At 39.7% G+C, this 24,255-nt stretch overlaps 1 protein-coding gene across 2 annotated transcripts in view; it reads right to left on the reverse strand.

Annotated features, from left to right (window-relative positions):
* Positions 1 to 24,255, reverse strand: part of LOC108718280 (runt-related transcription factor 2) — an 88,813-nt gene that overhangs the window by 11,783 nt on the left and 52,775 nt on the right. Inside the window, exons 4-5 of one of the 2 annotated variants that reach the window (XM_018265998.2) lie at positions 15,971 to 16,132; positions 3,160 to 3,321 (exon numbers count right to left, since the gene is read on the reverse strand). In XM_018265998.2, the coding sequence (XP_018121487.1) occupies positions 3,160 to 3,321; positions 15,971 to 16,132 (324 nt within the window). The remainder of the gene's footprint in view (positions 1 to 3,159; positions 3,322 to 15,970; positions 16,133 to 24,255) is intronic. The other variant, XM_018265999.2, reaches the window with a different exon arrangement.

Below are 24,255 nucleotides of genomic sequence, written 5' to 3' on the forward strand. Positions count from 1 at the left end.
GAAATTGAGTAGCTGACCAGTGTGGTTGGAGGCAGCTTGTAATATTGGTGTGTAGGCGCATCTCAGGTCATTTTGCCTGGTCATGTGATTTCAGAGCCAGCACTTTAGGATGGAACTGCTTTCTGCCAGGCTGTTGTTTCTCCTACTCAATGTTACTGAAGGAGTAGCAGTGGGACATGGATTTGTACAATTGATTGTTGTTCTCATATGTGTTATCTTGTGTTAGGGAGCTGCTATCTGGTTACCTTCCCATTTTTTTGTTGTTAGAATGCTGGGGGGGGGGGGGGGGAGGGAGGGGGTGATATCACTCCAACTTGCAGTACAGCAGTAAAGAGTGACAGGTTTTTCAGAGCACAAGTCACATGACTGGGGGCAGCTGGGAAACTGTCAATATGTCTAGTCCAATGTCAGATTTCAAAATTAAATATTAAAAAATCAGTTTGCTCTTTTGAAAAATGGATTTCAGTGCAGAATTCTGCTGAAGCAGCACTTTTAACTGATGTGTTTTGAAAAAAACATTTTTTCCCATGGCAGTATCCCTTTAACTAAGGAACCAATGTGCCACAATACTGCCCAACAGGGAAAGGCACCTTATAAACATATGATTTCATTTTCTTATCTCTCCTGAATAATCAGGCCGGGTTGTGAGATTACTACCAAATACTAACAAGTATAAAACTGTAACAGAAATATTATGAAGAGGGTCATGTTGGGCTGCCCACTGAAGCCTTATTCCCTTGCTTGGTGTCGCTGAATCACGATGGTTTGATACACACACGGCTTAAGTTTCAGGAAATCAAATACACTGGCTTTGGCAGCGCTGGGTGTGACTGCCACCATCCCACCACCCACACACCAACATAATTAGTGCAAATTAACAGGGTGTAAAACAATATCTACAGAGCTGAACAATGTGTCTGTTTTGTCTGCTTTTGGTCTTCCGGCATGGATAATAAACTGTATAGCTGCAGGGAGGTAGATAATCTTACATCAGCTACTGAGGAACTCGGCAAAACAAACACAGAGATTGTACTGCACAGATAACCTTATTGTTCTAAACAAACTTATTTATTATATGGAGTGGCAGCTGCCAGTTCTGGGGGCTCATTCACTATGGGGGAGCAAGGTGCAAAGAGCACAAACGTTTGCACTTTACCCACTGTTTTAAATGAGGACCCTGGTGTTAGTCTAAACCAGTGATCCCCAACCAGTGGCTCGTAAATGGCTCACCAATCCCTTGGATGTTGCTCCCAGTGGCCTCAAAGCAGGTGATTATTTTTCAATTCCTGGCTTGGAGGCAAGTTTTGGTTGTATAAAAACTAGGGATGCACCGAATCCAGGATTCAGTTCGGGATTCGGCCTTTTTCAGCAGGATTCGGATTCGTCCGAATCCTTCTGCCCGGGAAAACCGAATCCTAATTTGCATATGCAAATGATGGGTGGGGAGGGAAATTGCGTGACTTTTTCTTACAAAACAAGAAAGTAAAAAATTTTTTCCCCTTTCATATTCGGTCGAATCTTTCACAAAGGATTCTGGGGTTCGGCCGAATCCAAAATAGTGGATTCGGTGCATATCTAATAAAAACCAGGCGTACTGCCAAACAGAGCCTCCTGAAGGCTGCCAGTCCACATAGTGACTACCAATAGCCAATCACAGGCTGTGTTAAATTAAGGAATGTTGGCCTGGAACATAGTATTTGTACCTGGATAGAGAACTGGCTAAAATATAGACTACAAAGAGTGGTGGTAAATGGAACATTTTCTAATTGGACCCGTGTTGTTAGTGGAGTACCGCAGGGCTCTGTACTAGGTCCCTTGCTTTTCAACTTGTTTATTAATGACCTGGAGGTGGCCATTGAAAGTACTGTTTCTATTTGTGCAGATGATACTAAATTGTGCAGAACTATAGGTTCCATGCAGGATGCTGCCACTTTGCAAAGTGATCTGTCTAAACTGGAAAACTGGGCAGCAAACTGGAAAATGAGGTTCAATGTTGATAAATGCAGGTTATGCACTTTTTTTTTTTTATAAAAAAGGGCATTAACTTATGGGATGAAAACATAATTATGTCTCTTTATAGGTCCCTGGTGAGGCCTCATCTGGAGTATGGGGGCAGTTTTGGACTCCAGTCCTTAAGAGGGATATAAATGAGCTGGAGAGAGTGCAGAGACTAAGTGCAACTAAACTGGTTAGAGGGAGGGAAGAGTTAAATTATGAAGGGAGACTGACAAGGCTGGGGTTGTTTTCTCTGGAAAAAAGGTGCTTGCGCGGGGACATGATTAGACTATACAAGTACATTAGAGGACATTATAGACAAATAGCAGGGGACCTTTTTACCCATAAAGTGGATCACCGTACCAGAGGCCTCCCCTTCAGACTAGAGGAAAAGAACTTTCATTTGAAGCAACGTAGGGGGTTCTTCACAGTCAGGACAGTGAGGTTGTGGAATGCACTGCCGGGTGATGTTGTGATGCTGATTCAGTTAATGACTATAAGAGGGACTTGGATGATTTTTTGGACAGACATAATATCAAAGGCTATTGTGATACTAAAATCTATGGTTAGTATAAGTATGGGTATATAGAATTTATGTAAGTATGGAGGGGTGTGTGTATCTTTTTACATTTGAATGTGGCTCACATTTAAAAAAAAAAAAAGGTTGGAGACCCCTGGTCTAGGCTGTCTAAACATTCATGGCCAGATTTGGCCAATTTTGACCATAATGCTGAACTAATGGGACATGTATGCACGCATATCAATTTGGGGGTTGTCATTGACAGACCATCATGAGATCCTATTGGACTGTAGAAGATCTGCCCAGTTTGAGAGTCTTGTCTGCTGCAGCAACATGTTGACAGGAGCATTGGTAGATGACAAAGTGAAGATGAGTTGAATGTATGGCCACCTGTATTGGCAATGACATATGTCGTATGATTTAATGGCATTTATCTGTACCTGTGGGTGCACTCGCAGATGGGAATGCCCCTGTGTATCCAAGCAGCCATCGCCTGACCCACAAATATACTGAAGCCACCATATGATATCTCCAGGTTCATTTCCAGGTGTCCCCACACTACATGAACCAGTGGTGAACACATTCCTACACAGCCCCACATTTCCTTATAGACACATGCCGCCTGCTGAAGCTTTAGCCGTTACCTGAGAGGCGTCTGGGCACGTCGGAGATTGCAGGGAGCCCTGTACCGCGGGTGGAGGACAATGGCGTTGTAGAATGAATGGATGGAGATGTCATCTGGCTCAGATAGGATGGATATGATTGGTCGTAGGACCATGGAGGGGATGACTGTGTCTGCCTTGGGTCTGAAAATACAAAACACACACATATATATAATCTACATCGTATGATTGGTGGCATTTTGCAGTATATCGACTTCATAGTTGCAAAGCACTTTCTCTACGTTTATCTAGTCCTATAGACCATTTCTTTAGACTCTTTTTGGTTCAGTGTTACATTTAGTTGGCCCATCGAAGCTCCTATAAAGCTAACATTGACTGCGGTAGCTTTTAGAATGAGAACTAGGGGGTCGAAGTTTTTTTTAAAGAGACAGTACTTTGACTATCGAATGGTCGAATAGTCGAACGATTTTTAGTTCGAATCCTTTGATTCGAAGTCGTAGTCGAAGGTCGAAGTAGCCCATTCGATGGTCGAAGTAGCCCAAAAAAAACTTCGAAATTCGAAGTTTTTTAACTTGGAATCCTTCACTCGCAGTTAGTGAATCGGCCCCTAGTATGAAATAGAATGGACAATTCTAATCAACTTTTCCATTGGTTCTAATTATTTATTTTTTATAGTTTTTTAATTAATTGCCTTTTTCTTCTGACTCTTTCCAGCTTTCAAATGGGCTTCACTGACCCCATCTAAAAAACAGATGCTCTGTAAGGCTGCACATTTATTGTTATTGCTATTTTTTTTTTCTCAGGTCCTGTCCTATTCATATTCCAGTCTCTTGTTCAAATCAATGCATGGTTGCTAGGGTAATTTGGACCCTAGCAACCAGATTGCTGAAACTGCCAACTGGAGAGCTGCTGAATAATAAGCTAAATAACTCAAAAACCTTAAATAATAAAAAACTAAAACCAATTGCAAATTGTCTCAGTATATCACTATCTAGATCATATTAAAAGTTAACTCAAAGGTGAACCACCCCTTTAAGGTATTAATATCCAAATTACGGAAAGATCGGTTAACCGGAAAAACCCCAGGTCCCGAGCATTCTGAATAACAGGTCCCATACCTGTAACTTGTCCTTTATTCCAAATATGATATACAGTAATTAAACCTTATTGGAGGCAAAACAATTGGGTTTATTTAATGTGCACATGATTTTCTAGTAGTCTTAAGGTACGAAGATCCAAATTACAGAAAGTACTCAGGGTCCTGAGCATTCTGGATAACAGGTCCCATACTTGTACTCCAACTAACCCTAAATAGTCAGCAGTGTCAAATTTAAATAATGTAAAAAATAAAATGATAACCAGTGATGGGCGAATTTGTCCCGTTTCGCTGGAAAATTCGCAAATTTCCCTCGAAATTAGTGAAAAATTAACTAAACGCTAATTTCGACGTCCACATCAATTTTGGCGCCCATGTCAATTGTGACACCCGAATTAAAGTCAATGGGCGTCTGAATAATCTTGACGCTGGACAGTTTTGATGCAAACGACTATTCTGATGCGCATCCAATTTTTTTGACGCCAACGAAGTTTCGCTGCAGTTTCGCAAATTTATTTGCTGGCGGCAAAACACGGAAATTCTATGCGAATTCGCCTGGTGAATTTATTCGCCCATCACTAATGATAACATTTGTGACTGCTTCCACTTCTTTGAAATAATGTCCCATGGCATATCAGAATTCATATACTGCAGAACCGCAGGAATTCCGGAGATGAGATCTGATGGAAGTAATAGTGGAAGAACATAAGTTCAGCCAAAGGCAAAATCCTTCTGGTTCTCTCACTTGCTTTCAGGCAAGAATATCGATATTCTAGAACGTGACCTCTTTGGGCTATAGAGAACTTTCTGTACTTCCGAGCGTTCCTTTCAAAGTGAAAAAAGATTCAGAAAAATGATAAAAGGGAGAGATTTGCAGAAACAAAAACACTGGGGCTTCCTGCTCCGGGGCACAGCTTGCCAGGATACTTCAATATCCAATTTCTGCATTAACCAGGAGCTGTTTCAGCAAAGCTAAATCATTCCAAAAAGCAAGTCGCCTTTAATCCCATTACCAACTGTCCAAGAGATGTTGCTGGCTGGACTAAAGCCTGGTCTCACCACGGACCTCCCTGACTTCCACGTGCAGCCAGTAGTTATTTGGGCAGCTGCCTCGCCATCGGATACCTTATAAATGACTAAAGCAGAGCTCATTAGCGTGACCTATAGAGGACTGGATTGGCCAGATCTGTGTCTAAACCTGTGCGTGAATTTGGCCGCGCAGCCAACTGTGCTGTTTACTTTGATGCAAAAAAATGAAATAAAAAAACCAACGTGAGTCATGGAAACTCCAGAGTAAACCCGACTGCCGGATCAGGATTAAAAATACCACATTTGGAGCCCTGAATTGGGAGGAAGAAGGGAAATGAGCGCTCGCCAACACGGGCAAAATTAATGACCCAATGTGGCGTGTTTGTGGCAACGTTTTTGTTTTAACTTTTAAAGGAGAACTAAAGGGATTCTGTCATGATTTTTATGATGTTTTTATTTCTGAATGACACTGTTTACACTGCAAATAATTCACTCTACAATATAAAGTTTCATTCTTGAACCAGCACGTGTATTTTTTTAATTGGTGTGTAGGTGCATCTCAGTTCAAAAACTCAGCAAAAATCGTTATTTTTGCAGAAAACTACGAACAATTTGGAGTTCTCTGGGAAAGCGCCAAAGCCTGCCCGATCCCTATTTTTTTCGGGCTTTTTTCTTCCTAAATAAGGTCAATTCGGAGTTGATCAGAGTTGGATATTAGAAATACTGAGATAAATTTGGACCTTGATAAATAACCCCCTTAGAGTTGCAGTATTTCTGGTCAGGTGATCACTGAGGCAGCACACAGACCATCCCGAAATGGTGGTTCAAGGCAAGAGATATTTACTTAAATATATAGACCAGTTTGATAAGATTCTTTAATATGCCACTTAATTTAATAAAAACTATCTGTTGCTCAAGTATTCATTTTCGGAGTATAGTTTTCCTTTACGCAAGGAAACCAACCTCCTTGGGCAAAACTGTATGTTCACTAAATTTATAGCAAATCCGCTGCCTATAGTTATGATGTATAACAGTAAGTTGGAACCATATAGCTCTTACGTCACTAGTTATATCTAATATATAATGTGTTAACGAGTTAACTTCAATTGTTATATAAACTCAATATATGCATTTATTTCTGTACCCGAGCTTCTCCTTCCTTTCTGTACCCTAAATAAGGAAAAAATAAAGAAAAAATAAAGAAAAAATAGAAATCAGAATTTGTACTTGACTTTATGACGTGGTATGGCAAATTCTCAGGGAAAGACACCACAACATATGAGTAGACCCAGTGGTGTAACTAGATATTACTGGGCCCCACAGCTTGGCCCAGATTTGTGGAGAGGCCATCAAGGCCCAGGCCTAGGGCTGGAGGATTTTAGGGGGGAGGCTTGCTGCCCAACCACACCCACATTGATTCAGAAAAACTCGGGATTCGCAGGAGATATGATCGTTTTTTTAAATTACCCATGCACCGATACCCAATGCACTGATCCCGATGATGAAAATTTGAGCAAAATATAAGGGAGGGGACAGGGGTGACGAACGTCAGCGGGCCTAGGGGTGCCCACTATGTAAATCCGGCCCTGCCCACAGCAAATTATTTTTCAGGCCCCCAAAATGTCTAGACGTTGACCTGTTTTACCAATATTTATTGGAATTGTATATGAATTATGGTCTCATTGGCCCCTATTATACCTCCTGGGTCCCCTGCAGCCACAGGGTCTGCTTCCTCTATAGTTACACCACTGAGTAGATCCTCATATAAACAACTGGCGAATATTTCCCATTATATCTGATTCTTAGGTCCAACAGCTGATGGGTTAGCCAGCCCCCTATCTTTTTATTCTATTCTTTCCTCCTTTCTTTATTTCACTTTTAAACCATCATCTCCTTGTTAAAAATCCTTATGAAATATTCTTTAATAACTAGTTATTAATTATATAACATAAAAAACCCAAAACAGCCATGTTTCTACGGCTATGGTACCCATGTCTACTCTATATCATACGGATTGTATATGTAAGCATTACTTTTCTGGCAGCCTAACACTTTTGTACATTATTTGTGCATTTTCATTTCATTTTAAAGGAAATGACACTAATAACGAGGTAACCAGGGCTAATAATAGATGATGCTGTCTCAAGCCTTGACGGCTGGTACCCTAGTGTGGCGTGAGAGTGCGACGTACTCAGTACATAGTGTCTTGTTGTAATGATTAACGTTTCTGCGGTAAACACTCTTGCTATGCAGGTGTGGGTGTGAAAAGAAAGCGTAGCTGGAAGGCAGTTGGTAACAGGCAGTTAGTGCATTTCCTGTGCTCCCCCAGTTACAGTCAGTTAGCAGCGCTGAGGCTTGAGCAAATATGCTAGCAGCTCTTTCCTGTGCGTGTGTATGTTGTTTCCGAGTTCCACCCAGCTTCAAACAGCAAAAGGCAACAAGTTATTTTCTTGCTCCAAAAAATCTTCTCCTCGAACTTTGAAGATCAGCCCCCCTAACAGATCTGAGGTTTCTTTTATCTCGTTATCGATATTTCAACGAGAAGAGGAAGAAATGAACTTGTGGGCTGCCAAAGGCATACAAGGAAAGGAGGAGAATAATTAGGACAAGGAGAATATTGAAGATGAGTGAAGCACACCAGAGGGGAAAAGGGTGGAAGAACAGGAAGATGGAAACAAAAGGGAAGAAGAAAGTGAAGGATTTAGAGAAGGACCTTGAAAAAGAAGGTCAAAGTGATAGAACATGAGTAGATAGACCAGAAGATGGCTAGATTATTATAGACATGTTCAACCCCCTCCAATAATTATATAGGCCGTAATTAAGTATATATGATGGGTTTTTATTGAGTGGGCGTGACAAAGGAAGAATAGGAAAATTGGTTTGGTGCCGGCTGAAGCTCCAACAACAAAAGTTACATAATATATGTTGCTTAAAGGGATTGTTCCCCTTTAAAGCAGACCTGTCACCCAACACAAAAAGCTGTATAACAAAAGTCCTTTTCAAATTAAACATGAAATCCAATTTCTATTTTTTATTAAAGCAGGCACGTCCAAAGTCAGGCCCGGGGGCCAAATATTACTGCTACACGATTCTTGTAATTTAATGTTAATGGTTCAAAGAATGTTGGGCTGAATGGTCGGCCCTCATACATTTTCACCTCACCAAATCTGGCCCTTGTTGCAAAAAGTTTGGACACCCCTGTATTAAAGCATTCGTAGCTGTTGTAAACTCATTTAAACATCTCAGCTGTCAATCAAATATTGTCTGCCCCTCCTCTATGCCTTAGACAATTACTTTCACTTTCCATTCAGCACTTCCTACATGTCACTGCTCTCCCCACATTCTCCCTGTCCCTTCACCATTTAATTGTGTAACCAGGACATGGGGATGGACATCAGGTCCCCCATTCTGGTGCACAAACAAGATTCTGAGATGATACAAGACTTGTCTTAATAACAGTGTCCACAAAATGGCTCCTGCCTGCTTGTTATAATTATGAATTCCCAGACAGAAGGAAACAAGATTCAAATCATTTATACAGTGTAATTAAAGTTCATTTTGCTTGACTAATGTGATAAAAGAAAAAAAGAAGAAAAAGGCAAATAAATCAAAAACTGTAAAAAAAGAAAAAAATGAAGGCCAATTGAAAAGTTGCTTAGAATTAGCCATTCTATAACATACGAAAAGTTAACTTAAAGGTGAACCACCCCTTTAAGCATATAGACAATGTTGGTCTAGGGACAATTCCATGTGTCATTTTAGGGTCAGAAAGGATGTTTTTCTTCCTAAGCAAACTGGAGACAACTATAGACAACTGGAAGTACCATACTCTGGATCAGTTAGAAGTTAGGTAGGACTTATCTGATCACATGGTTGAATGTAATGGAGATGTGCCTTTCTTTAATATCTGGGAATACATACTGAAGTCTAAGTGGCAGATCTCCTTGTATAAGATGTTTCCAAAGGCAGTACATCAAAGACTGGAGAAAACTAATAAAGATTTAGGGCCAAGGCAGTCATAGGGGCAAATTCACTAAGATTCGTAGTTGCGCCAGGCGTAACTTCGCCGCACTTCGCCACACTTCGCCAGGCGTAGTTTCGCCAGTGCTCCGCAAATTCACTAAAATCCGAAGTTGCGCACAGGGTTAGAGTAAGGTTGCGAAGTTGCGCTAGCCTTGATTCGCTAAGCGAAGGGAAGTTACGCTAGCGATGGTTAATTTGCATACGGCGCCAAATTCAAATTTCAATGGAGGAATATGTAGAATCACTACACAAGCCTGGGAAACCTTCAAAACATCAAATAACATTTTTTTTTTTCCCTACACATGTCCCCACTGTATAGTTAAGTTACCATGAGTCAGGAAATGTAGGGGGGAAGGAGGGGAGCCCCAAAAAATTTTTCGATCTTTTTCAGCCTATCACCCATAATATAGAAAAAACACCAGCGTTTTTTGGGACTTAGAAAAAATGTGAACTTTTTTTGAAGCAATCCCTATCTACTCTATTGTGCTTCGCCTGGTCTGAGGTGGTGAAGGAAGTCTAGCGTAAAAGGTAGCGTTCAGTACACTGCGCGCGTTAGTGAATTTGCGTAGTTACGTCCGTTGCGCAAATTCGCCAGGCGTAAGGGTGCAAAGTAACACTAGCGAATTTACGCCAGCGTTCGTTAGTGAATTTGCGAAGTAACGAAAATGACCAACGCTAGCGAATTGACGCTAGCGTTAGGCGCTTCGGCACTTAGTGAATTTGAACCCATAGACTTCCCAGAATGAATCTAAAGGCCATACAGTATATCAGTAGAGAATTAAAGGGATCCTGTCATTGGAAAACGTTTTTCAAAACGCGTCATTTCATTGTAGTGCTCTGCACTGAAATCTGTTATTTAAAAGACCAAACTGATTTTTTAATATTTAATTTTGAAATCTGACATGGAGCTAGATAGGTTGTCAGTTTCCCAGGTGTGCCCAGTCATGTGACTTGTGCTTTGATAAACTCCAGTCACTCTTTACTGCTTTACTGCAAGTTGGATTGATATCACCCCCTCCCTTCCCTCCCAGCTGCCCATCAGCAGAACAATGGGAAGGTAACCAGATAACAGCTGCCTTGTAGATCTAAAAAAAACACTCAACAGTAAAAATCCATGTCCCACTGCAACTCCTTCAGTTACATTGAGTAAGAGAAACAACAGCCTGCCAGAAAGCAGTTCCATCCTAAAGTGCTGGCTCTTTCTGAAAGCACATGACCAGGCAAAACAACCTGAGATGCACCTACACACCAATATTACAACTAAATACACTTGCTGGTTCAGTAATAAAATTGTATATGGTAGAGCGAGTTATTTGCAGTGTAAACAGTGTAATTTAGAAATCAAAATTACACCATAAATATCATGACAGAATCCCTTTAAGGGCTGTGGAACATACAGTAGAAGCCTTTATCAGCTGTGTGTGAGCATGTTGTTTGTAGTCACTGAGAAGCAACCCCAACATTTTGGGGGATAAAAACACAGTGAAGACACAAAGCGCCACCATCAGAATTCACGGGGCCCCATACAACACATTGGTAGACCAGTACAAGTGAAAAAACCCCTTGGTGGCCAACCCCCCTCCGCAAGTTAAAAAAAAAATTGTGGCTAGGGATCCCCTAAGTTAAAAGAAAAATATTAGCTGCCAGAGCCCCCAAGTTCCTACTTTGGCTGTTCATGGGGGCCTTGCTAATCCAGGAAACACAGAATGGCTAGGCCCCCCTTAACATATAAAAGCCATTGAGCCCGGGACAAATGTTCCCCAAGTGCCCCCTGATGGTGGCCCCCATGACACAGTTCAAACCATCAGCCTACGACACACCAAGTTCCATTGATAGTAGACCTACATTTACAATACTAGTAGTATAAAAAAATGTCATGTCCCATGGCCCTTAGTCCTATAGCAGACTAGTATTTGTGATCACTGTTGTATTCTCAGATGGAGTCCTGTGCGGAACCAATTTCTAAGACCCAGCAACCCGCATATTTACCCACTTTGATCCTCTACCCGACCCGCATCTGCCTTATCTGCAACCCGACCGACCACCATCAAACAGGAAGTGATGTTGCTGCAACCCGGAAGTGACATCACCAAAAGTGGGTGGGGACAGAAACAAGGTTTTTAAAACTTTAAAAGGAGTAAAATATAGACAATATTAGATAAGATAAGAAATTTAGATGAGACCCTCAACCTGACCCGCAACCCGAAGACCCGCATCTATACCCGCACCTGAAAATCCTCCCCTCATTCCGCATGGTGCCTGCTTTTTTTGCAGGTAACCTGCGGGTATCTGACCCGCTGCAGGGCTCCTTTCTCAGATTATAACACTGTCCACATTCTCAGATATAACCACTTACTAACAGACGCCTAACATTATGGGGCCTAGAACTGCTATATATTAATAAAATAATGAAAATAGAACAGGGCAGACAAAGCAAATAGGCAAGACTAAACTAGGGTCCCCCGAGCAAGATGCAAGCAGAGGAGAAGCCAAGTCAAGGTCAAACATAGTCAGAATCACAATAAATGATTGTAGGAACTTGCACAACAGTCTGGTTGCTAGAGTCCAAATTACCCTAGCAACCATGCATTTAATTGAATAGGAGACTGGAATATGGATAGGAGAGGCCTGAGTAGAAGGATGAGTAATACAAAGTAGCAATAGCAACAGATTTTTAGTCAGTGAACCCCATATTTGAAGAAGGCAAATAATTATTAAAAAGACCAATTGCTAAGTTGCTTAGATTGGTCATTCTATAAAATGCTAAAAGTTAACTAAAGGATGAACTGCCCCTTTAACTACAATATAAAAAACAGCCATTATTACTAAACAAAATGTCCAATGCTGTTATGGAACATTGTAGAAGAATAGATTTTACCAGGATGACTCAGTATCTGTAAGCCAATAGCAGTGATTTCATTAGGGAGGAGAATGCTCTGATACTCATATAATGAGAAGACTTTCTTGTTTTCCCCCTTGACTAGACTCATTACCAAAAGTACAACTTGCAACATTTACATTCATCTCGAGCCAACACAGGTCATTTAGTGTCAGCTCAGGTTCCAAACAGTGCAAAAAAAAAAAAGGTTCCAATTTACATTGAAAATAGTGTTTTTTTCTCAGTTCCCAAAATCACTTGTACAGAGTTTTCTGGGAGGTATTAAAAAAAAATCTTTGTTTGTGGGGTGCTGGAAATTGTAGTTCAAAAGACCTAGGCAGTTTAACTACTGGGGCTTCTGGGAAGTGTATGTCAACAACAGCAGAAAGATAGGACAGTTGTACAGCTATGGGACCTGTTATCCAGAATACTTGTGACCTGGGGTTTTCCGGATAAGCGATCTTTCCTAAATTCAACCTCTAATAAATCTGCCCCTTGGACTCCACTTGTTTTACTTGCTCCATCTGGTTATGTGTTGCTTCATTCTGCAGTAATATGGTCAGCCCACATATCCTCATTTCACCCAGAATTAGCATTCTTCTCAAAATATATTCTCAACTGTAATCTATTCTGATTTGTGCTCTAGGCTCATTCCTCTTATCCAGTTAATGCTTCTCTTTGAGGCTTTAACTGGATAAGAGAAGCATTATTTGGATAAGAGGAATGAGCCTAGTTAATGCTTCTCTTTGAGGCTTGGGGAACAACACAATCATGAAAAATGTTCCTGGGGTGTCATATAAAGGATGTGATTGGAAAATTTGGCAGCCCCTATGAGGACTGGCAGACTACAGGAGACTCTGTTTGGCAGTGCACCTGGTTTTTATACAACCAAAACTTGCCTCCAAGTCTGGAATTGAAAAACAAGCTCCTGCTTTGAGGCCACTGGGAGCAACATCCAAGGGATTGGTGAGTAACATGTTGCTCTGGAGCCACTTGTTGGGGATCACTGTCCTGTGCCTGAAACACCGTTATTAGGCTTAAAATGGCAGCCCTAGAGCCCCCCCCCAATATGGATTTCCAGAATCTTAATATCCAAGCACAGCCATAGAGCAGAGAACCGTAGAGAAGTCATCCTGTTTTACAAAGGTGGCAAAATGGGAAGAAAAACTCTAGTAAATGAAACAAAGGGGTTGGGAAGAGGTGACAATGTAACAACAGAAAAAGTGATGATATTTAACAGAGAGGGGAAAACACAAAGGGGCAAATTCACTAAAGGGTGTGAATGCTTCGCCTCACTTCACTCCACTCTGTCAGGTGCTAATTTTACTACCACTACGCTAATTCACTAAAATGCGAAGTTACGTCTCAGCAGCCGAACGATGGCAAAGTCTGGCCAGCATTAATTCGTCAGCACGAGCATTTCATAGTGATCGTTCACTAGCGTTTAATTCTGCCTAGCAAAACTTCGTTGGTACTCTAAGAGTACTAGTACTCTTAGGTCAATTTGAATAGGGCGGGTACATATAGTTCATATATATGTCTTATTAGAGATGTTGCTGCAAATGCTTGAAGTGGCCACTTATTATTACACATGTCCAAGGAAGCAAAATAAAGACAAAAGAGATCCTCTGATGAAAATCGACGGCGGGGTGGCACTTGGAGCGCTTTGTTTTCCGAAGTCGCACAAAGTTTCCTTGTGAGGCAACTTCGGGCGACAATGGAAAACGAATCAATCTGAGTGCCAGCAATTTTCATTCTAGCCGGTGGGAAGGCAGGGGAGGCAGTTCGGGGAGATTAATCGTCCCCAAGAAGAGGAGATTTTTCGCCAGGCAAATAATCTCCCCGAATCGCAGTGTGTGTCTCTGCCCTACAGCAAATGTGGCATACAAACTTAAAAAAAGGTTAAAACAAAAAAAGGGGCTGTTCACCTTTGAGATAACTTTTAGTATGATGTAGAGAGCGATATTCTAAGACAATTTGCAATTGCTTTTCATTTTTAATTATTCCAGGTTTTTGAATGATTTAGCTTTTTATCAGCAGCTCTTCAATTTGCATTTTAAGCAATCTGGTAGCTAGTGTCCAAATTCCCCTAGCAACCATGCACTGATATGAATAAGAGACTGGAATATGAATAGGAGAGGCCTGAAATGAAAGATGAGTAATAAAAATACATGTGTGCCTTACAGAGCATTCACTTTTTAGAAGGGTCAGCGACGCCTGATTGAAAGCTGCAAAGAGTCAAAAAAAAGTAAAAAAAACCTACAAAAAATAAATAATGAAAACTAATTGAAAAGTTGTTTAGAATTGTCCATTCTATAACACACTAAAAGTTACCTTATAGATGAACCACCCCTTTAAATACAATCCCACTTTAAAATATGAAAAAACACCAGCATTTTTTATAATTTTTATGACTTTTCGGGATACAGGATATGATGTCACTGACATAAGATTGAGGAGGATGTAGCTTCACCTCCTCAGTTCGCCAGGCGCAGGAAACTCGCACTTTAGTGAATTTGTGGATTAACAATCGTTAGCCAGAGCGAAAATGCGCCTGGCGAAAGGGAGCGAAACTTCATTAGCGATGAACTCTTTTGCGAACGAATTGTCCACTACGCCTGTTATTAAATTGGTCCCTGCGGATTGGATTTCTTGCAAATTTTCGCTAGCAAAGTCCACTTCGCCACAGTAAATCTGCCCCAGTGAGAGAAGAACTGACACTCTGTTTTACATTGAGACTTTTACATTGCTGTTATACACTAAAAAAGCACATATTTTATATACAATTCCTGCCGCATATGTACAGTATAATGAAGTACATTTAGTTAATTAGGGTATTTTTTTCAGTGAAGTGTCACGTTCCTGGTACAAATGGTTGATTAGAATGTGTCCAATGCAGATTCTGTTGGATAATGGGTTTATATAATGCTGCCATATTGCATAACCAATACGATATGTTTTCATGGGAGGGGCAGAAACATACCTTATTCAAGCATCATATTGATCCCTACAGTCAGAAATTCCAGTTCAATCAAAACAAACACAAAGGCTGGCACTAAGATATGATGTAACATTCTAATATTATACTTGTATAGAAATTCCCATGATAGATTCCGTTAACTGGTGAGCTTTAAAGGAGAAGGAAAGCTCCAAGACAGTTTATTTCCAACAGATTAGCCACAATAGTGCAAGCTAGAACGCTATATTTATTCTGCAGAATGCTTTACCATACCTGAGAAATAGCTCTAGAAGCTCTCTCTGTTTGTTTAGGATAGAAGCGGCCATATTAGCTTGGTGTGACATCACTTCCTGTCTGAGTCTCTCCCTGCTCACTTATAGCTCTGGGCTCAGATTACAGCAGGGAGAGGAGGAGGGAGGAGAGAGGAGCAAACTGAGCATGCTCAAGCCCTAGCCCTGGAGGTTTAAGCTGAAAACAGGAAGTCTGATACAGAAGCCCATGAGTACACAATAGAAGGAAAGAAATGTGCTGTTTCTTTTGACAGAGGACTCAGAGCAGCATTACTTTGAGGGTTTACTGGTGTATTTATATAGACCTTTCTGATAAAGCTTTCTTAATTTTAGCCTTTCCTTCTCCTTTAACACATGTAAGTTTAACATTATTTTTTGAGTCTTATAGATATTATGAGGTTCTCCCTGGGAGATTAAAATAAATAGTCAGTTTTTCTCTTTGCACAATTATAAATTTGGACTAATAAATTTCCCCTATAATATAAACTAATGTCCTTTGTAAAAAAAAAGAAAAGATATAAAATGTAACACCCCAAAGACATGGTTCTGCCCCTTACCTGCAATCTGACTCTGTCCTTGTGGATTAAAAGGACTCGAGTTCAGTGAGGGCCGTGGACTCTGAGGTGGGACACCCATTCTCATACTGGGATGAGGAATGCGCCCTAAATCACGTTCAGAGAATAAACTAGGTTTACAGTCATCAAGCTTCTGTCTGTGCCCTAGAAACAGCAAATCATAAAATAAGAGTTACTATTATTAGTGGGTAGCAACTGTTTCCTAGAAAAGAAAATTAAAATAAGTAAACTAGGCAGGGGTGACCGTTATTATCACACTAGTGGTGCCCTGCACAGCTTTCTGTGGCTCTTCATTATTCTATATACTGTATATTACACATCACTGGAAATATGGTTTCACAAAGATTGAGAACAGAAAGGACGCTGAAGCAGAATTACTGCTGATGTGCAAATTTATTGTCCACACAGTGTGTGGACAATCAGCAGTAATTCTGCTTCAGCGTCCTTTCTGTTCTCAATCTTCGTGAAACCATATTACTAAACTTTGGTGCTGGGACGGAGCACCAGTGAGACAGTTATAGGACCAGCTATACCCTCCACCGTGTATTATTCTACTATTTGTGACATCACTGGAAATGTTTAGATAATGAGATTACGCTGATTAGTCATTAATGCAGTTGTAGCATCCGCTTCTAAGACTAATAAAACCTCACTTTCTGTTAATGTTTGATATTTTCCGACGACCCCTAAGCTTAGCTTATCAAGAGCAGTCCAGAACACACTGAGCATGTGCAGTGTCAGTGACACTCCTAACAATTTCCAAAATGGGGGACTGCTGTGGAAAATTCTGAAAACAAGGATCATTACTATCACAGGTATGGGACCTGTTATGCAGAATGTTTGTGACCTTGGGTTTTCTGGATAACGTATCTTTCCGTATAAAATAAAGCCAATAGGCTGGTTTTGCTTCCAATAAGGATTAATTATATCTTAGTTGGGATCATGTTCAAGGTACATGGAAATCATTTTAAAAAAAATTTGGATTTGGATAAAATGGAGTCTATGGGAGAAGGCCTTTCGGTAATTCAGAGCTTTGTGGCTAACAGGTTTCCAGATAACAGACCCCATACCTGTATAGGGCTGCTCAAACTCTGGACTGGCAGAGTAAGTTCAATATATAAGACAGTACATTGCTATCTATATTTTTAATTGTCCTTTCAATAGTCTTTACAAATAGTTTCTTCTGGAACTGGGCCATATCTGCTGCTCAAAAGTTCTGCATATGAATAAGTCAAACTGATAGGCTGGAAAATCTGTCTGGCCAAATGATTTGGCATTTTTGTTCACTGCCAAAATATTTCCCTGATCCATAAATCTAACTAGAAATATATTTATCAGAAAGAGCAGCATTAAGAGCGTAATTTATCAAAGGTCGAATTTCTAAATTATGTGATTTTTTTTTAAATTCAAATAAATTTGAATGTACTAACAACTCAAATGGAAGGTTATTTATGAAAAAGCTCAAACAACCAACATTCGATCTAATAGGAACGTAATTGGAATTGTTTTTTGTTTTCCAAAAAACTTGAATGTCAGGAAGGCAATTAACATCTTCAAATGGTTCAACAGACTCAATGGTTCATTGACTTCTACATGAACTCGGCAGGTTTTAGGTGACGAATAGTTGAATTAGAACTGTTTCCAGGGTCGAGATGTGATAACTCTCACATTCAAATTCAAATTCCAGTTGGTTTTAAATTCAAATTTGTGAGTTTTGAAGAAAAAAAAATGTCAAATTTGAATTCATATTTACCATTCAAACCTTAGTAAGTGTCCAAGGGGGTTATTTATCATAATCCGAATTTATCTCAATATTTTTTATTATCTCAACTATTTTACTATTACATTTTCCCGAAAAATTGCTTAGCGGGAAAAAATCTGATTTTCACAGTTGTTTCTGATTTTTCATCCGATTTTGGTGATTCACGATCACCAAAAACTATGGGGTATTGTACGAAATCCAGCGCACATCAAAAAAAATTATTGGGACTTCTCCCATTGACTTATATGCAACCTCAACAGTTCCGAGATGCCAGATTTTCTGATTCGGATTTCCATTAATAAATTCCAAAAAATTTGTGATTTTTTTAAAAGTCCGATTTTATAAAAGAAAAAAATCACGAATTTTTCATGATTTTTGCATTCGGAGTTTAGTAAATAACCCCCCAAGTGTCCAAAAGACCAACTCAGTCACATTAATCAATGATCCTGCCAACCATTGCTATGAGACCAGAAGAACAATAAAAAATAGCGCACATAAAAAATGGATGTTAAAAGATCAGATTGAAACACTAGCAATTTAAGTACAGGCATGGGACCTGTTATCTAGAATGCTCAGGACCTGGGGTTTTCCAGATAATGGATCTTTCAGTTGTTTGGATCTTTATACCTTAAGTCTACTAGAAAATCATGTAAACATTAAATAAACCCAATAGGCTGGTTTTGCTTCCAATAAGGATTAATTATATCTTAGTTGGGATCAAGTAAAAGGTACTGTTTTATTATTACACAGAAAAAGGAAATTATTTTTTACATTTTGGATTATTTGGATAAAATGGAGTCTATGGGCTTTTACGTAATTCTTAGCTTTCTGGATAACGGGTTTCTGGATAACGGATCTGTTTTAAAGTCTGTCCCTCCGTCTTATTTGAGGTTCCATTTTCACACACAAACCAAGGGCACATACTTGCCAATGGATGTACATGAGGCATCTCACACTTCTTCCTGTTACAGTTAGTTCCTACTTCCTGTCAGGTGACAGCATCAGTGAGCAGCAAAAAGAAATCCGATATATAACTATATATATAACCTATAATAAGGCAGTATTTACTGATATATTTATGTGCCTTTTTGATAACATTCTTTATTGGTTACGTTAAATAAAAAATATTCTGAAAGGCGCAGAAAAAACAATAAAATACCATAACAGAAACATTCCATTTCAAAACCTCATTGTCTTACACAAAAAAATAATTTTGGGCTGAATTTGCCCTTAAAAAGCACTGGATAAAATCTACAATGCACCTAATAAAGAAATGTCTGAATTTTTTGAGGAGGGGGGGTGACGGGAAGGACACAGGGAATGGTATAAATTGGGTTGCCACCTTTTCATAAATTTTCTACCAGGCGGTGGTGGGTGCGTGAACAAAGTGGGCGGGCGGTGATGAAAAGGGGGTGGGCCGTGACATAAAAGAGGCGGGTTGTGATGTTGAAAGGGTGGAGCCACATCCTGGCGATGGCCAGAAGGAGGAGAACAGTTAAATGGGTTAAGTTAACTTTAAGTATTTTATAGAATGGCAAATTCTAAGCAACTTTTTGTTTGGTCTTCATTTTTTGTTTTTTATATTTTTTAAATTATTTGTTTTCTTCTTGTGCGTCGCTCCAGCTTTCAAATGGGGGTCGCTGACCCCACTTTAAAACAAATGCGCTAGAAAGCTAGAAATGTATCATTATTCCTTCTTTATATTACTCATCTTTCTATTCAGGCCTCTCCTATTTATATCCCAATCTCTTATTCAAATCAGTGCATGGTTGCTAGGGTAATTTGGGCCCTAGCTACCAGATGGCTGAAACTACAAACTGGAGAGCTGCTGAATAAAAAGCTAAATAACTCAAAAACCACAAATGATAATAAATGAAAACCAATTGTAAATTGTCTCAGAATATCCCTCTCTACATCATACTACGGGGCTGATTCACTATGGGTCGAATATCGAGGGTTAATTAACCCTCGATATTCGACTAGGAATTAAAATCCTTCAACTTCGAATATCGAAGTCGAAGGATTTAGCGCAAATACTGCGATCGTACGATCAATGGAATAATCCTTCGATCGAACGATTAAATCCTTCGAATTGTTTCGATTCGAAGGATTTTAATCCAACGATCGAAGGAATATCCTTCGATCAAAAAAACTTAGGAAAGCCTATGGGGACCTTCCCCATAGGATAAAACTGACCTGCCGAAGTAGGGGGTCGAAGTTTTTTTTAAAGAGACAGTACTTCGACTATCGAATGGTCGAATAGTCGAACGATTTTTAGTTCGAATCCTTCGATTCAAAGTCGTAGTCGAAGGTCGAAGTAGCCCATTCGATGGTCGAAGTAGCCCAAAAAATACTTCGAAATTCGAAGTTTTTTTACTTCGAATCCTTCACTCGAATTTAGTGAATCGGCCCCTAAAAGTTTATTTAAAGGTGAACAACCCCTTTCACTTTTAGTATGTTATAGAATGGCTATTCTAAGCAACTTTTCAGCTGCCCTTATTGATTCTTTTTAATAATGTCTGAATTCTTTGCCTTCTACTTTTTCCTCTTTCCAGCTCTCAAATGGGGGTCACTGACCCCATCCAAAAACCAAATGCTCTGCAAGGTTACAAATGTATTGTTATTGACACTTTTTATTACTCATGTTTCTATTCATATTCCAGTTTCTTCTTAGTATCAATGTATGGTTGCTAGGGCCCTAGCAATCTGATTGCTAAAATTGCAAACTGGAGAGCTGCTGAACAAAAAGATGAGAAATACTTAAAAAAACACAAATGATAAAAAAAATGAAAACAATTGCAGATTGTCTCAGAGTATCACTCTACACCATACTAAGAGTTAATTTAAAGGCAAACAACCCCATTAGCAGGACATTGTACAAATAAAATTTTACACAGACTTCTGGATTTTGTTGATCCATGAAAGGTTGGGGTTTACCCAGACATGAATGTATTTAAGGTCGACTGACAGACAGACTGGGCACAACTGGGCATGTCTGGGTCAGATCCGGTATCTGGCAGCAAAGGACTAGAGGTATTTAACACCAGCTGCTGTTCCAGTTCTTGAAAGCAAGAACTACAGATGATTCCAACTGACATGTTAAGTGGTTCCTTGATACCAATAAATATCAGTCATTTATTCCCACAAATAGTCAATGGGCAGGCAAATGTCAGTACCTCAGCTGCTGCAGAATTACAGCTGCCTGTATATCAGTGAGGCATGTAGGGAGCTATAGTTCAGAAGCAGCTGGAGTTGTCCCTGGTTATTATATATTGCAGTGCAGCCTTAATCACATAAAAACTGAAAGTGAGGGTCGAGTTTAAATGGATTCTGTCGTGATTTTTATGATTTTTTTATATATATTTTTTATGTCTATATATTGTCTGATTTTTATTACTAAATCACACTGCAAATAATTCACTCTACAATATAAAATTTCATTCCTGAACCAGCAAGTGTATTTAGTTGTAATATTGGTGTGTAGGTGCATCTCAGGTCATTTTGCCTGGTCATGTGCTTTCAGAAAGAGCCAGCAATTTAGGATGGAACTGCTTTCTGGCAGGTTGTTGTTTCTCCTACTCAATGTAACTGAATGTGTCTCAGTGGGACCTGGATTTTACTATTGAGTGCTGTTCTTAGATCTACCAGGAAGCTGTTATCTTGTGTAAGGGAGCTGTTATCTGGTTACATTCCCATTGTTCTGTTGTTAGGCTGCTGGGGGGAAACGGAGGGGGTGATATCACTCTTTACAGTACAGCAGTAAAGAGTGATTGAAGTTTATCAGAGCACAAGTCACATGACTGGGGGCAGCTGGGAAACTGACAAAATGTCTGGTACCATGTCAGATTTCAAAATTAAATATAAAAAAATCTTTTGAGAAATGGATTTCAGTGCAGAATTCTGTGAGAGCAGCACAATTAACTGATGTGTTTTAAAAAAAAAACATTTATTTCTCATGACAGTATCCCTTTAAGGCCTGCAGCCTGCTTCTCGCCATAACAAGCTACCTCAGAAGTGGCCATAAAAACTACCCAACAGAAGACGGCCCTGTGTTTATCTGCTCGAGGAGCAGTCGTGGAGATCATGACACCGTGTTCTGCTTACGTTGGAACCTTTCCAGCTCCATTTCAGACAGATTCACACACTTCACTGGCTTTTTACGCTTCAAGGATATTTCTTATTCTGTTCTCATCCGTTGGATTCAAACAGCCAAAAAGGCATTCGGCCTAATCCCTAAAATGAGCTCCAACCGTAACCGAATAAACAGATCAAGACCCAACTGCCCCAGGGCTTTATTTACATTTACAAAAATATACTGAGATACTTATCTTACGCTTTATTCCAGAAAACTAAATCTTCATTAACCAAGCCAACTTATCCCCTCATAAACAGGTAGGTTATATTTAATGGGCTTTAAACTGTGCGATGATGTAAGAGGCATGATGTCATTCTCAAAATGTATGATGTCAGTTAAAGGCAGTGATGTCATTATGTGACCTAAACACTATCACATCAGATAAGTTGGATAATGTCATGCTCTCTATCATGTCATGTAAGGTGGGATGAAGTCATGTCCAACAGATGACATCACTAAGTACTGTTTATAAGGTTTTATTTTACAGGATATTCATGGTTCATGTATATTATATCCTAGGGGATACATTATCGTTTATAATACATGAGCAATACTCAGAGTTTCCTGTATAACTCAGCCTGCAGCCTTGTGCCTTTATATGGTCACAGAACAACCCCTCAGTGACTTCTAATATCCTTATCATTTACAGTAGGGGGTACATTATCCCTTATAATACATGAGTGATACTCAGAGTTCCCTGTATAACTCAGCCTGCAGCCTTGTGCCTTTATATGGTCACAGAACAACCCCTCAGTGACTTCTAATATCCTTATCATTTACAGTAGGGGGTACATTATTCCTTATAATACATGAGTGATACTCAGAGTTCCCTGTATAACTCAGCCTGCAGCCTTGTGCCTTTATATGGTCACAGAACAACCCCTCAGTGACTTCTAATATCCTTATCATTTACAGTAGGGGGTACATTATCCCTTATAATACATGAGTAATACTCAGAGTTCCCTGTATAACTCAGCCTGCAGCCTTGTGCCTTTATATGGTCACAGAACAACCCCTCAGTGACTTCTAATATCCTTATCATTTACAGTAGGGGGTACATTATTCTGTATATAAATATCTGCAGAGTAACCTATAATGTGCTTTGCCATATGTCACTTGCTTCCACCCTAATTTGGGGTCCGAGAAACATATTAATGACAATCTCCTAAAACATTGTCGAACCACACAAATAACCTCACAAATCAGATTTCTTTTTCATTTAAAAGTAAAAAGTGCTCCAGTTGGAATCCAGCAAAAATAATAGGGCTGACAATTTAAAGTGCGGTGCGGGATGAGGCCGTATTCTCAGCAAGATTATCACCTGTCACATTAAATATGCCATCACCTTGCTGTGCTGCTATACACACACTGGGAATGGGCAATCTCTCCTCCACTGCAGTAGTCAGAAGAAGTTCCAAAGGGATAATAAAAAATATAATGAGGACCCCCTCCCTTACCAATCATCTACGGGTCTACTGGCATCCAAATCCCCTTTACAAAGATACATGTTTTCCTGCCTTAACACCAGCATGTCAGACTCACCCCCTTCCTGCCCTCGTACTGTAAACTGCACCCCAAAGTCACTTCCCTGCATACTCTTCTGTATTTATAGGCCGGATATTTGACCAGAGTATGATAAATCTCGAAAATCTAATTAGAACCTAAAAACTCGAATCGAATTTTAACAATTCCCTAGTCGAATTTGACAGTTTTGGCCATAAAAAAAAAAACTCGAAAATTCTAATTCACAATTTGAATTTTAAATTCGACCCTTTATCAAGGGTCTAATTGTAAATTCGAATTTGAATTTTCGAGTTGGATTTTTGGTCCAAACTTGAATTTGAATTCGAGATTTATCATACCTAGACCCAGGGAACAACTTAAATAAGATACTATTCAAATTTCGAGGACATTCGAGGTAAAAAAACCTCTAACATTCGCCCTTTGAGAAATCAGCCCCTTAAAGAACATGGATACACTGATCCCTTTCACTTCTATCCCTTGTGTTAGGTACTAGGGGCTGCTTGGCTCGGATCTGAAACACAATGTCAAAGTTAAAGGAAAAGTTGAATCGTTATATTGTTCATCACTGACAGTAAAGGCAAAGAGGAAACAGGTTTTCGGTTCCTAGAAAGACTTCCGGTAAGAAAAGCTGCCGCCCAAGTACCGCACGCATAAGAAATCTTATTATACAGACACTTTTAGGGCAAGTCAAATACATTTTGCATATTAAAAGAAAACATAATTCTAAGCAACTTTGCAATCTACATTCAATCCACATTACTTTCAATGGCCACCTCCAGGTCATTAATAAACAAGTTGAAAAGCAGGGGACCTAGTACAGAGCCCTGCGGTACTCCATTAACAACA

This window comes from Xenopus laevis, chromosome 5S (genome assembly GCF_017654675.1).
Source record: "Xenopus laevis strain J_2021 chromosome 5S, Xenopus_laevis_v10.1, whole genome shotgun sequence".
NCBI lineage: Eukaryota > Metazoa > Chordata > Amphibia > Anura > Pipidae > Xenopus > Xenopus laevis.